We start from the raw sequence: 15,457 nt of genomic DNA, 5'->3' as shown, positions 1-15,457 counted from the left end.
TTCCAGCAGAAATCTGACCATGTGAGTTTGAATCTTAACTGTGAAACTGAGATGCAAATAGTATTTGTGAGACACCAGCCTGTAGACAATAATTGAAATAGCTGTGAGTACTAGGGAAGGAGGGTCCAGGGAGGAAAATGAGTCTAATAGGGAACAATGAATACTCCTTTCGTATAAGGGACTGGCAGAAGAAAAGAAGATTGAAAGGAGGGTCCCGAGAGGCAGGAAGAGACTATGTGGTGAGAGAGAAGCCAAGGTGCCTGAGGTGTCCAGAAGCAGGGCAAGTCAGTACAATTTAGCAAATATTTGTTAGCGAACACTGTGTGCCAGTTGCTGGGTCAGTGATGTCCAACACTGCCAAGAAGACAGTTTCCATATAGCTCTCAACTGCTAGAAAGCCACTGCATCAGGCCCATCAACCTGTATACAGAGTCTAGGAGACAGATTTGCAAAGCACTTGAAGGCTTGCAAAAACATTGCAAATTATGTATTAAAAGCTTGAATTCCAGAGCAAGACTCTCTGGGTTGAGTCCTGGCTTAGTTCTAAGTTAGATGTATGCTCTTGGGAAAGTCTATTGATTTTTTTTTTCTCTCCTCCTTCAATTCCTCACTTGTAAAATAATACTTCTCCAGTAGGGTGATCACAAAGGTTGAGAGTCATTCCTATCAAGTTCTTAGAAAAGTGCCCCACTGAGGTTAAGTGTTGAAATGTAATATTAGAAGCTACAAACTAGGGCACCCACAGTTTAGTTCAGGTGTTGAAAATACAAGCATGTCCTACCGACAGGAGACTTGAATCTCCTGATGAGTTTTACAATTGCCCATTTCCCTTGTTCTTTCTAGGAGGTCCATTCGAGGTAACTAATCTCTCCTTCCCCAGGCTGACCCGAGTCAAGAACTACATCCCAAAAGACTGCATCATAACTGGGTAATTGGCAGGGGTGAAGAGAGTGGCAGCTTTCAGGGGCATTAGCTCTGTGATGGGGAAGTAATTTCTACTGGCAGTTACCTACATCTCCTCTTTCAATTCACTGAGCCATCAGTAGTTCAGATTCTTGTGTAGTAATTGTAACTTCTAGCTTGCTGACTCCCCCACTCATCAAAGAGGAGGGCCCAGCAGAGTCTATATAAAGAGCAGCTATGCTTCTCCTTGGTTATAATTTTATGAACCTATGGATCACAGAGTTAATTTAAATTTTATTTCTGTCACTGAGATGGCTTTATCTTTGTCCCTCTGTAGCAATTTCTTCAGCTACCTATTTTTAAAATTTTGTATTGTTATGTACTTTTTAAGTTATGTCATTTTGGGAGCAAGGGGAAGTAAAAAAATGCATAGAAGAAAGCAATGACTAGCCATAAATAATCGTTAGATACTGTGAATTATTGAGATATGATGTGCTCCTCCTAATTAATAGAGGAAGAAAGGATGAAAAGGGGAAGGAGAAGGGGAGGGGACAAATAAGACTCTATTCATGTTCTGAACAATTTTCAGAAGGATAATGAAAATGATCTTTACTATGGGACCCCATTCCTTATGTGAGGCTTTCACTGAGAGTCTACAGTCTCTTATCTCCCCTCCCATGGGTCAGCATCATTCATTCATTCATTCTTCCTCCCTCTCCTCCTCCCTCTCTCTTAACCTGAGAACTGACCTCCATAGAATTCACTGACTTAGTAAGTGAAAACAAAAAGGAATTGTTTTAACAGGGGTGATGTAGTACCAATCCTATATAATAAAAGGGTAATATGCAAATCGACCAAACTGTGGAATGACCAGTTGCTATGACATGCACTGACAACCAGGGGGCAGACACTCAATGCAGAAGCTGCTCCCTGGTGGTCAGTACGCTCCCAGACTGCCACTCAGCCAGAAGCCCAGAAGCTAGGCTCACAGCTGGCGAGTGCAGCAGTGGTGGCAGGAGCCTCTCCTGCCTCCACAGAAGTGCTAAGGATGTCCAATTGCCCATCAGTCAGACATCCCTTGAGGGCTCCTGGACTGCGAGAGGGCATAGGCTGAGCTGAGGACCCCCCCCCCCCCAACACCACCCCAGTGCACGAATCTCGTGTACTGGACCTCTAGTGGTGATAATAAAGACAAAGAAAAAGAACTAGAAAATCATCAGAGAACATTGCATTTATTTGTAAGCTACACTACTATTACCTAGACATCTCAGGCTACTAAGCAATTGCCAGCCACCTTTTAAAATACCTCTTACTTAAAAGCAACCGACATTTTCCCTAGGAAGTTCGATTGCCCACACTGAGTGGCACTGAATAGTTCCATATGATTTAATTCTGGCAGAATCATTGTAACCCTGACGAAGTATGATAACTTGACTGGGAATTTCATTTGTATTAAACTGATTGATTAAATGATCTTTTCTTGAGGTCAGAAAATAATGTGACAAAAATCCTTGCTTACTGCGGGTTTGCTGTAAAAGAAGGAGAACTTATTCAGCTCCATGTAACGTGTTGTTTGTGGACCACGTGGGAGGAGGAACATGTGCATGCTACCTTGATCTTCATGTCACTGTATCTCTTGCCTGGCTTAGATATCATTGCTGCTCTATGCTTCCTCTCACAAGCAGGCCTGTGGAGTTTGCTGAGGGCTGAATATTGCCAATAAGCTGCTAGGAACAAAAGGGTCAATGACACCCCATCACTATCCTGAGAAAGCCAAAGGTCATTTCAGTCTTATTGGTCTCCAGCTGAATTTTGATTGGGTCTTGTCCTGAGGCTCTGAACCAGGTTTCACAGGTTATTGAAAGAGTGCTCCTTTACTATGAGACCTTGTTCATCATATAGAAGGCAGAGCGATGTCACTTAGAGAACTATCTAGTTTCCTAGATAAATTAAATCCCACTCACTCCCCTCGGCTTTACACCATGACTTAAGGTTAAGGACTGTGTCCTTTTAATTTTTTGTAATGTTTTTATTGATTTCAGAGAGAGAAGGGAGAGGGCGAGAGAGATAGAAACATCAATGGTAAGAGAGAATCATCAATGGGCTGTCCCCTGCACACCTGTTACTGGGGATCAAGCCATAACCCAGGCATGTACTAAGACTGGCAATCAAACCATGACCTCTGGTTCATGGGTCGATGCTCAACTACTGTGTCACAACAGCCAGGCAAGGCCCCTTGGCCTTATATGAGTTGACCTCTAACAATATCCACATTGTTACCTCTTATGACTCACTGCAAACATTCTTTCATTTATTCAACCAGCATTTGGGAGACTCTATCTTCCAAGCATTGTGCTTTGCACTGGGTGGGGAATCATTTCCCCTGGAGTTTAAGTTCATGGAGGATATGGACATCAGCCAGAAAATCAATCCAAATATGAGAACACATGAAAGAGGGAGGGCTGATTCAGAGTTCCAGAAATGCTTCCCTGAAAAAGTAGCAGAAGAATTGGGGCAAGAGAGGGGGGGTGGTGGTAGTTTGCAGGCCATAGCAAGTCAAAGGCCCCGAGGGCAATCTCACATGTGTGGTTTAGTAATAGCAATGTGTGTACCTGTCCATTCCTGGTGGGCCTTAACAAATCTTCAAGGAGTGCTTGTTCTGTGTGATATTGTGGGGTATAACATGTCTCCATTCACACCCATGGCCTCAGTAGGACAGTGATCTAACTAGGGTACACTGGTGGTAGCAACACTGCTTATTCCTCAGTGTTTTATTGTTTTTAAATGAAATTCCTTCTTAAAGCCTGACCAGGAACCTCTGTAAATATAAGAGAACATATCTATCTCCTGACATCAACTAGAGATTTTTTAAAAAATTGTATTTGTATTACCCCTAGCCAAGTCTTTAAAGGGCTCATTGATTAAGATGAAAATCAGTAATCATGGAAGATGGAGAACATAGATAAGATTTTAAAAAGTGCAACTGAAGATGAGTTTCAGAAGCAAAATCTGAAGATATAATAGAAGAAAATAGTGATGAGGTAAAGACTTAACAATTAATATAAATTTAAAATGTTAACCAATTTATAAAAAGAAAGTAGATACAGTAACAGTCTCATATAAACAAGAACTCAAAAAATACTTTTCTTGAAAAAAGTTATCTAATTAAAAGGTGACATCTGTAATACTTTTAACAGTAAAGATAAATTTTAAAAAAATCTTTAAAGGACCCACTAAATAAATAAATAAATACTGCAATCAAAATAAAACCTTCAGGGATGGAATGATAATAAAGAGACTGGCAGTAAATACTGAAATAGGTAAAAATAAATTCATATTGGTCACATATTTAACTATCAAAGTTAATTTTATTCTTCACAACACAGCAAAGTCTCTTCAACATTTAATAGTTGGTTCTCTATTATAACTTAGTATGTATACAAGTAATGTGTCAAACCCAATGGAAGAGAGTTGTTTGCTGGTTGCTTATTTATTCTGCAGTTTGAGTGTTTAGTATTTTAAATCTTATTAGCAAATCTTATTACATTATAATAAGTTGTTTTCAGAAGAGTGGTTTAGGAGAAAACCCTTTGTACAAAATATCTTGTTTATATTATTTCATAAACTACCATGAAATTAGGTAAGAGGGCTTAAAACCTTTTATCATTTCCATTTCTACTCTTAAAAAAATTCCTCACTAAAATTAAACATTACCCCTTAATATTATCATTAGTAATTCAATTAAGTCAAAAGGCATCTCTAGTCAGTTCTGAGTGGAATAGAGAAAACAGAAACATGTTCTATGAGAGCTAATTTTACTTGGGTCCTCACGACATCGAAGCAGAAACAAATCTCTTAAACCAGACTACAGCCATCTTTCCAATAACCATTCCTTTCACTGCTAGAGGAGAGACAGGAAAATACATGGTGGGTTAACTGGGGGAAATCCTACATAATAAAAGCCCAATATGCAAATTGTCCCCTGGACAGGGAGTTCTGCTGGAGTTCGACCACTTGCTCTGACATGAACTGACCACCAGGTGGTGGCACAGAACATGACAGGCACTGGCAATGCTGCACTGGCAGCGGGTGGCAGTGGAGGTGCTGCAGGCCCCAATGGGCTCCGATGAGAGCAGGACCAAGGTGAGATGATGAAGCAGGTGAGTGGGCAGTGCAGGCCAAGGCCAGTGCAAGCCACTGGTTGCCAGGCAGGGGATGATTGCCCCCTTGCTACAATCACCCCACCGCCGCCAAGCTCTCAGGCACTGAGGGAGCTGGGCAGGGGCCCAATGCCCTGCCAATCTGATCGCAGGACGAGCAGCAGAGGTGGCAGGGGGTGGGGCCACAACCAGGCTCCCTCAGCACCTGGGAGCCAGGTATCAGTGGGGCAATCTGTGGGCCGATTGGGCCTCCACAGGTTATGACCTGGGAGCCAGGCGGTGGCAGGGCAATCGGTGGGGCGAACAGGCCCTGCAGGCGGTGACTAGCAGCAGTGTTTGGAGTGTTTATGTGTGTGTATGGTGTAAGATAAGGGTGCAATTTCATTCTTTTGCATGTCACTATCCAGTTTTCCAAGAACCATTTATTGAAGAGACTATCATTTCCTGTTGTGTACTCTTGGCACCCATGTTGAAAAGTAGTTGACCAAATATGCTAAGGTTTACTTCTGACCTTTCTATTCATTCTATTCTATTGGTCTATGTGTCTGTTTTGTTTTGTTTTAATATATTTTTATTGATATTTTTAGGGAGAGAAGAAGGGAGAGATATAGAGATATAGAAACATTGATGAGAGAGAAACATCAATTGGCTGCCTCCTGCACACCCCTCCTGGGGATGGAGCCACAATATGGGCATGTGCCCTGAATAGGAATTGAACCAGTGACCTCTTGGTTCATGGGTTGATGCTCAATCACTGAGCCATACTGGCTGAACATCTATGTATCTGTTTTTATGCCAGCACCACACTGTTTTCATTACTATGACTTGGTAGGTTGGTAGTATAGTGAGAAATTAGGAAATGTGATGCCTCCTCAGAGCTCCTGGCCTGTGTGCCCTGGAGGATGGGACAAAGGGAACCAATGCCTGACTCGGGTTGAAAAGGCTATGTTGGGAGCCAGTGCTTGGCTAGCAGTGCTAAATGGGCATAGAGAAGAGAGATGACCGTGCTGAGGGAAAGGAGCACTTTTCCTAAATAGGAGACCAGGGTACCTATTTCCCCAGACAAAACTGGAGTCCATGCAAAGAATTCCCACCCTGGGAGAATACCTAAGAGGAACAAAGAAGCCCCCAAATGAGGTAGGCTTCCAAAAACTCAAGGACTGCAAGAAGGGAAGAAGCAGAAAATAAAGGAGAGGTATGACCTGTATCCAAGGGACAGTAGCCACAGGCCAGTCACAGATTTCTGAGAAATATGGAAAGTGCCCCATGAGTTCAAGATGACCATTTTTATTCTCCCCATCCAGAAGGCACCTAAATCAGATCACGGACAGCATGACAAAGAAGGTCTTTCCCTATCTACCTCTCCCCCTTTTTCTCTACTTTATGATCCCCCAAAGTGGGTTCAAGCCAATAGCTAGGAGTGGAGGAGAGGAAGAAGCCAGGAAATCACAAAGACACCTCCTGCATCACTCCTCCACCTCCACTGACACAAAGCACATACCCTCCTGTCCCAGGCTTCCACAGCTGACAGACCCAGGCTTGGGAAGGGAGGAGGGAGAGAAGTTCTGGACTGAATTAACCTTTGTAAGTTTTGACATTATATTTGACAAGACTTTTTAATTATTGATAGGGGTCTGGTCTTGTGACTGAGAGGGACCAGACAACATTTATTATGTAAAAATCACCAAAAAAAAAAAAGCAAAGGAGTTGGCCTGAAATGTCTTTTTGAGGCCAGAAAGAAATTATTCAGTAGAACTCATTTGGTCAGGGAATGATGGAAAAAAAAGAAAATTAGTTTTTGCTAACCTAGCCAGGCCATCTTATTTATTAACTAACTGCAAAGGTAAAAGTTATTTATACATTCAGGCCATTACTGCTTGAGTGATCTGATTAGTCAAACTCAATTATCCAGGACTTCACATTATTCCTATGTAAAATTGAACCTGAAAATGTAACTTATTTTCTCAAATAGTAATATTTTCACTTCGCCTTCCACTCCATCAACATATCATCTATTGGCAAGTCACCTAATCTTCTCAACAAATGCTTAATTGTACTCCATCAATTACAACACCTACATCAATTACTTCACCTGCAGCACAAAAAGCCTTTAAACCTATACCACCATTAACTGGAGAATTGCACTTAAAAGAGTATAGAGTGACTAACAACTACATCTAAACACACTTAGGTCAGCCTCATCAACCCCTGATATCAGGATGAGGTGGATGTTGACCTTCAGGCCAGCATAAAGCAGATGTATAGTATGAGATTCTAATCTCTGCACAAGACCCTGTCTACACATTGGAGGCAGGGTGTTTAGGGAAACATGTTTCTGAATGACTAATGACAATGTGTGTTGCTGGAATACTGGTCTACAAAAGGTTTGCAGGACTCTTTAAAATATATGCTAGAGGCCTGGTGCATGAAATTTGTGAACTGGGGGGTGTCCCTCAGCCCAGCCTGCACCCTCTCCAATCTGGGACCCCTCAGGGGATGTCTAACTGCCGGTTTAGGCCCAATCCCACATCCCTCTCACAATCCGGGAGTGCAGGCTCCCAACCACTCGCCTGATTGCCTGCCTGATTGCCACTAACCACTTCTGCCTGCTGGCCTGATCACCCCCTAACTGCCAGCCTGATTTCCCCCAACTGCCCTCCCCTGCTGGCCTGGTCACCCTCAACTGTCCTCCCCTGCTGGCCTGGCCACCCCTAACTGCCCTCCTCTACAGGTCTGATCCCCCCCAACTGCCTTCCCCTGCTGGCCTGATTGCCCACAACTGTCCTCCTCTGCCAGCCATTTTGTGGTGGCCATCTTGTGACCACATGGGGGTGGCCATGTTTGATCACATGGGGGGCCATCTTTGACCATCTTGAGAGAGGGTGTGATGATCAATTTGCATATTACCTCTTTATTATATAGGATTAGTGACCTGATGCATGATTCATGCACATTGAAAGGAAATTAATTAGAAAGTGGCCAACAGGGCAGGACTGGGCGAGATGGGACAGACACGCACTGGAGCCAAGGTCCCTCCCTGGCATCTGTGGAGTGAGCGGGGTCCCTCCGGAAGGTGGGGTCCCTCAGCCTGGCCTGCAGGGATCTGGCTGAAACTGGCTCTCCGACATCCCCGAGGGGTCCCAGAGTGTGAGAGGGCACTCTGCAAAGTTGCTGTCATACAGGGTGTGGAACACAAATGCAAGTGTGCAGTAAACCAGATTCGGGGCCAATAGTGCCCAGCAACAACATAACCCACAGCCGAAGGTGGAATCACGTGGTCCCATGAGGAATCAGGCTCCCTCCTCTCTGGTTTTGGGGTGTGTCACCAGAGAACCTTGGTGCTGCCAAGTGACCGCAGTTTGGCAACTCCTGTGTTGAACATCTGCCCCCTGGTGGCCAGCGTGCATCATAGCAACCAGTGGACACTTAATATATTAGCCTTTTATATCTATAGCATATTAGCCTTTTATATCTTCCAGACTAAGCGGCAGCTGCCACGGTTGCCTCGGCCAAGCCATCGCAGCTGCGAAGACCAAGCCCCTTGCACAAATTTCATACATTGGGCCTCTAGTATATAGATATTTATTGATTTCAGAGAAGAAGAGAGAGGGAGAGAGATAGAAACATCAGTGATGAGAGAGAATCATTGATCAGCTACCCCCTGCATGTCCCACACTGGGGATTGTTCCTGCAATCTGGGCATGTGCCCTTGTCGATGATCAACCACTGAGCAACACTGGCTGCACTGCATGATTCTCTTGATGGAAGAGGATAGAATGCAGGACAGAGTGCATCATACATCATGTGATACATTTATGGACAATTACAAAATAAACTGAAAAAAGAGGTAGTCCATAGCTTTTCCTCAGAGGCATCATACTCTGAGTGGGGAAAACTAAATAAACAAATATCCAAAGTAAGCCAGTCACCCAGAAGGCTACCCTTGACTTACAGTGACAAATCTGGAAAAAAAAGAGAAATTCTTTAACAACCTGTAACATGTGCCCCAGTGAAATGTGATGAGAAGGGAATAATGACAAGTATTTCTTGGAATTCAAGGGAGAGCATTGAAGTTTTGTCTGGAATTTGCACATATCTCTGGGCAATAAGAATTGCAATAATGTTGGGAAGACCAGGGGTAACGAAAAGAGGAGGGTCTTTTTCTCTGATTTATTTCCAACTGAGGAAGTTAACTTCACTCCCAGAAAACACTGGTCCAGAGAAAGGAAAGATTAATAGAGGCACAGCTGTCATGTTGACCTTTTCATAGCAGCTCTACCAGCTTCACACCAGAAGGGATTTGTTCAGTGTCTAAAGGTATTTATTGAGCATCCATCATGTGCTCTCAGAGACCATATGATCAGTCTCTGAAGTCTGACTGTCTGGGTTCCATCCTGGTATTTCCACTTTTGGAATGACTGGGTAATTTAACCTCTGTGCCTCAATATCTTTATCTGTAAAATGGGGATAATTGTAGTTCCTATATTAATGTTGTTAAGAATATTAAAAGAAGTAATACATTTACTACTTTAGAATGGCATCAGACCCATTAGAATCACTGAGGACAGAAAATACAGCCGGGACTCAGCAAACACCAATTAGTTCAGGCTGAATATTAACAAATACTGTTAATATTATTGCTTGGTACTATTAATACAATCATGTCAGTTGGTAGAACACTTTCGGTAATTACTAAGGCAAGAATTGGAAGGCCTTTGTGTGATAGTCTTCTAAAAACCTTTTATCCCCCCTTCCCCATATTTAGGCAGACAACCCTGCTGAGCCTCCTGTTCCAGTACTCTCCATTTCTACGTATGCCCATTCTAGTTCAGACCATCATCCCTTTAAATTGTTTAAAATCTACATCACTTGGCCTTCCTGCTCCCTGTTCTTGTTGCTACTACTTACCATACACATCAGCTTTTGTTTTACTCACATTATGCACATATTCAAAAAGCCACAGTGACTGTTTGGTGATGTTCAGATCACAGCCCAAGTCCATAGTTCATTAACTTAAGCTCACCCTCATCTAGTTCCACCACAGCTGAGCAACCTTCCAGCCACTCCCACCCCAATAAGCACTGCCAGCACGCATCACGCTTGTCTTTTTACATCCTGCATTCACCTTATTTTATTTATCAAAACTATTGTCTGAATATCTGTCTCTCATCTCTCTTCCATTTGGGGCCATATCTCCTTCCAGACTTCCTTGTGCAGACTTCTCCAATTCCAATCCCCTCACCCTCAGCACTCACTTATTTTCCTTACTTCTCAGTGCCTGGCTACTTTTGACAGTGGCAAAAGCTCTCAGCCAGCAATGGAGGCATCTGGACACCCCAAGGCAGGCATGACATGACCAGGGAAGGTGTCTGAAGTTGCTGTCACAACACATCACCAGAGTCTTCTCATTGCCTTACAGGCTCTCCCTGAAAACCCCTCTTAGCTTTAGAACCAATATGTAGGCACACAACTGATCTGGTCTGCTTCCCCTGTGATTTGTATTTGACTCACCTTATCCAAAGGCACAGTTTCCAATTTAACCCCCCCCCCCCGCCCTTTCTGACATACTTGCTCATAAATTAGTAGTTTTGTTGCACCCCCTGGGCAGCTGCTTTCAGTCTGTACCCTCAGTATCCGATCCCCCACTTGCCAAGGATCAGGTGTATTCACCTAGAGACCTGGCTGATGGTTATTCAAGGTGTCCAAGAGAGGAAATATTCACACTGTGGGGACCAGCTAAATTTTTACAGAGGGCTTAATATTAAAATCAATATCATCAGGTTAAAGGATTCTTCACAGGCATAAAATGAGAAGGGTCGGGGGCCTGGTGGGCAGTGAAATGGAAGGCTAGGCAGGAGGTCCTGCTAGAGCATAAGCTCAGTGTAACTTGGCCGTGCCTGTCTTGTCTATCACCGTATCCCAGCACCTCAGAAATGCCTGGCACGCTGCAGTCACTCAATGTTTAATTGTTGTTGAATAAATAATCTGTAGAAGGCAGAGAGCGGGCGATCCTGGGGCAGGAGAAACCCCTGATTTATGCCAGTATTGTCCCACCCTGGATTTGTCAGCTGTCTCGGATTGCTGCACTCGGGCATGTTTCATCTGGCCCTTTAGCTTGTCAGCCTCACGTCTTTTCCTTTTTTGAGGACAGAAAATGCAGCCGGGACTCAGCAAACACCAATTAGTTCAGGCTGAATTGAACTATGTTTCCCTGGGTAGCTCTTGAAGTTTGTTATGAGTTACACAGTCTCCTCTAGTTAAAGAATATTCTTTTCATTTTTGTCAACATTTGTTTAAAAAAATATCCTTTCATTGAGGGGAAAATACAAATTGGATGTTTGCAGCAAAATATGTAGCTTCATAATTATGATTGAACTATGTAGTTCATTACATCTTAGAATCTGAAATGAAACTATAGCCTTTGACGTTGGTTCCCAGGACATGTTCCATCTCGCTCACTTCTTTTCTTAAGGAACACAGGAGGGTGAATCCTACCAGCTTTTGGGGCAGCTAGTCCTCATTACCTTACAGCTTACTAAGACAAAATTTGGGTTTCCAGTTGTAATTCAGAGATTATTCTAAGAAAATAAATTTTATTTAGATATACTCAGCCATTGATTTAACATGTGGGGTTTTTTGGACATAAAAATCAGACTCAGAATTGTTCCAAACATAATCTATTGTTACTATCTTGACAGAGGTTGAAATTTTATAAAGCAAAACAAACAAACAAACAAAACTACTCTTAAATCAGAGCCTAATTTAAAACAGGGTTACTCAGCCTCAGCACTGTTGATGTTTGGACCAGGCAATCTTTGTTGTAGAGGTTGTAGACATCCTGTCCTACAAAATGTACACTATTTAACAGCACCTGTGGCCTCTCCATATTAGATGCTAGTAACCCTCCCCCCTTCTCACTGTGGTCATCAAAAATGTCCCCACACTACCAAATGTCCCTGAGGGGTTGGAGGACAAAACTACACTGGTGAGAACCAAGGATCTAAAACAGTCCTGCCCTGGCTGGTGTGGCTCAATTGGTTGAGCATCATCCCATGCACCAAAAGGTCACTGGTTCAATTCCTGGTCAGGGCACCTACAGATTTTGTATCATAAAAATGCGCACTTGAAACTTAAAAGGAAAAATTAAATAAATAAATAAATAAATAAATAAATAAATAAATAAATAATAAACAAAACAGTCCAATATGGCAGGATCTTATTTTAAGGAGATCTTTAAATCTTCAGAAATTTCCCAACTATATCATTATAGTGTGACAGAAGACAGGTAGCATTTTTCTGTTTTCTAACAAATATATTTATGTGTGCTCTCCTTCCTTCTCAAATACTAGAGCTGCAGTAAACAGTAGATTTAAGGGTAATACCGTCCTTTCCCTTTCCTTGACTCTCTTCACAGAAATAAGAATAGTGCTTGGTCGGATGGAAACACATGACAGCATGCGTCAACCAACCTCATAGGAAACTCAGCTAGAAGACATTCATTTCTGCTCTTAATTGGAAGAATGTAACTGTCATGAGAGCACCCTTTTCTTTCTCTTTTGTTCATTGTTGTATTTCCAGCACCTAGAAGAGCACCTGGTACACACCAAATGCTCAATCAATATGTAATAAAGGAATTATTGTTCAATGGGGTCCCTGACCTACTTCCTAAGGGAGATTATTTGGGATCCTTAGGCTGAGGTTTAAGGCTCTCTTTATTCTGCATTTTCCAATATTCATTGGTGCTTCTCTGCTGCACAGTCCCACTCTCGGACCCAAGCTTAGCTCCAAACATTTTCTCAAAATCTCACAAACATTTTTGCCAATGAACCACTGCTCAGTTTGTTCTCTTTGTTTAGAATGTTTATCAAGCTCTCAACCGAGTCAAATCAATACAACACACATTTCAAGAATCAGGTCTACCTGGATCACCTGCCTGCCTGATCATCCCTAACCACTCTCCTGCCTGCCTTATTTCATCTCTCTTAGGTAACATCTGAGTCTATAAACTCATAGGGACCTTTCTTTGCTCAAAGCCTAAGGCTTACTGGTCTGTACCTCACCTTGTGCATTTTAATCCTATAAGATGCAACACCTCTCACTTTATGATTTTGAGTTATCATTTCCATGTATGCATGTCATCTCTATCCAAGTACACTGCAACTTTTTAGAAGGCAGGAACAAATGATCATGTGTTAAAATAATATGGAGTCTATTAATGATAGCTACATAATGAAGGTACATTATTTTCATTAATTCTTTTATTCATTCATCTATTCAACTAGTATTTTTTTACTGGCCTACTCTGTGCTAGACATGTGCTAGGATGTAAAACAAATATGCTCCTTGTTTTCATGAAGTGTTTAGACCAGTTGGAGAAAACATGATATCTAATGTGGTGAGAACTAGATTTAGCATCAGAAGACATTAGTATGAATACTAACTTGGCCACTTACTAGTCATGTGACCATTTATGCTCTCAGCATCTTAGTGTCCCCATCTGGAAAATGGGAATGATAACACTTGTTCTGTCTGGCTATCAGAATAAAGAAGATCACACCACATTATATTTTATGTGCAAACATTTTCTAAGTGACTGAACATGGTGGTTTTAATTTGTTCACAAATACTTCGATACAGTCCCTTCAACAAGTGGAGCCTAATTCTCCTCTTCTTCCAGAAAAAGCCACTGTGGTGGGGGCCTAGGCAGAGGTGATTAGGGGCAATCAGGCAGGCAGGTGAGCAGTTAGGGGCTATCAGGCAGGCAGTCAATCAGGCAGGCAGGCAGAGTGGGTAGGGGTGATGAAGCAGGCATGCAGAGTGGTTAGAGGTGATGAGGCAGGCAGGCGAGTGCTTAGGGGTGATCAGGCAGGCAGGCGAGTGCTTAGGGGTGATCAGGCAGGCAGGTAGAGGCAGTTAGGGGTGGTCAGGCAAGCAGGTGATCAGGTAGGCAGGCAGAGTGGTTAGGGGCAATCAGGCAGGCAGGCAGGCAAGCAGTTAGGAGCCAGCGGTCCCAGATTACAAGAGGTTGCAGGCCAGGCTGAGGGAACCCGCTCCCCCCGACCCCCATGCACAAATTTCATTCACTGGGTCTCTAGTGTTATATAAGTTGCTAAATTTTGGGGTGATTTGTTATGAAGCAATAGACACCCACAGAGTACCGTACAGATTTAAAGTATTATTTGGAATATGCTAATATTTGTTAAATGAAGCATATCAAAATCTATAATGGCTTATTTCTGAATGATGAATTATAAGTGAAAGAAAAAGAAACTTTAAAAGGAAAATGACAAAACCTTAAGAACTAGAAAAAAATCACATGAATGTAAACTTTCTGATTTGCAGGTAGTACTCACTCTGCCTCGCTCTTTATTTTCTGAGAGGTATCAACCTGTGACAGTGGCTGCAAGCTATCTGCCAAAGGCTGCAGGCAGGAATTGTTCATCCCTACTGACCACTTTTGTTTCATTCCATTTTCAGTTCTCATTTTGAGCTAAAATTAATAGCTTGAATTAAATAAGAACGAAAACTTTACTTCTACTCTTCATAGAATATATATATTTTTGTATTAGAGATAGTCACCACAGTTCTTTGTTAAATACACAGGACATGAACATAGAAATTTATAATTTGTTTGCCAACTTCGGAAAGTCAGTGTTATTTCTTTGCTGCAGAAACAGTAACCCAGCCTGATCTCCATTATTAATAATGTCCCTGTGAGGCTGAATTCATAGTCCTAACTAATCAACTTGGTCAAAATTAATTTGAACCAGGACAAATTTAAATTTAAAATTTTATCTACCTACCTTTGGTCCACAGAATCTCTGTTTACAATCAATTTCTTAAACATCCCACTTAGACGGAGGAGGGCTGTCAATTTATTAACCTACTTAATAATATAATACAAAATTTAATTTCTCACTGAATATTTATTCACCCTGGTTTTCCTAGGACTTTAAGTGAAGAACTTTGGAAGTTGTGCTAACTCTTGGAAACCTCGAGAACAGTACTTATATGTTTATCTGAAATATCATAGATTAGAAAAGCTCATGAATGACACACGTGTTTTGAAATTTTTTTCTTTATCAGTATGCTTTCTTAAAGGATTAATGGGACATGGAAATTAAAACAGTGTGAAAATATTCTTACCTGTGGGAGACACGTCGTTGGCTGGAGAAGGTTGGGCGCCAAGGGTAGATTCTGTAATACCTAGTGCAGGTTCTGTCGGAGGGTTTACTGAGCCTGAAAGGACAAAGCAGAAATTTATCATGAATAAAAGTACTACAATAGAAAGATAAAGTATTGACTTAGTCTCCCCCACCCCAACTTTGTTTATTCATGTAACAAATCATTATTGAGGCCTTTTCACAGGCAAGGCAGTGGTACAAAATGGCAAA

The 15,457-nt window shown here is 42.1% G+C and overlaps 1 protein-coding gene across 1 annotated transcript in view; it reads right to left on the bottom strand.

The window, feature by feature from the left end:
* The window catches only part of CD96 (CD96 molecule), an 89,612-nt gene that overhangs the window by 23,556 nt on the left and 50,599 nt on the right, over window positions 1–15,457 (bottom strand). The window contains exon 8 of the mRNA XM_036351892.1: window positions 15,210–15,302. Coding sequence (XP_036207785.1) covers window positions 15,210–15,302 — 93 coding nt within the window. The remainder of the gene's footprint in view (window positions 1–15,209; window positions 15,303–15,457) is intronic.

Source organism: Myotis myotis, unplaced genomic scaffold, assembly GCF_014108235.1.
Source record: "Myotis myotis isolate mMyoMyo1 unplaced genomic scaffold, mMyoMyo1.p scaffold_m19_p_2, whole genome shotgun sequence".
Classification (NCBI taxonomy): domain Eukaryota; kingdom Metazoa; phylum Chordata; class Mammalia; order Chiroptera; family Vespertilionidae; genus Myotis; species Myotis myotis.
The sequence above is the reverse complement of the archived record's forward strand: the minus strand, read 5'-3'. Positions and strand labels throughout refer to the sequence as shown.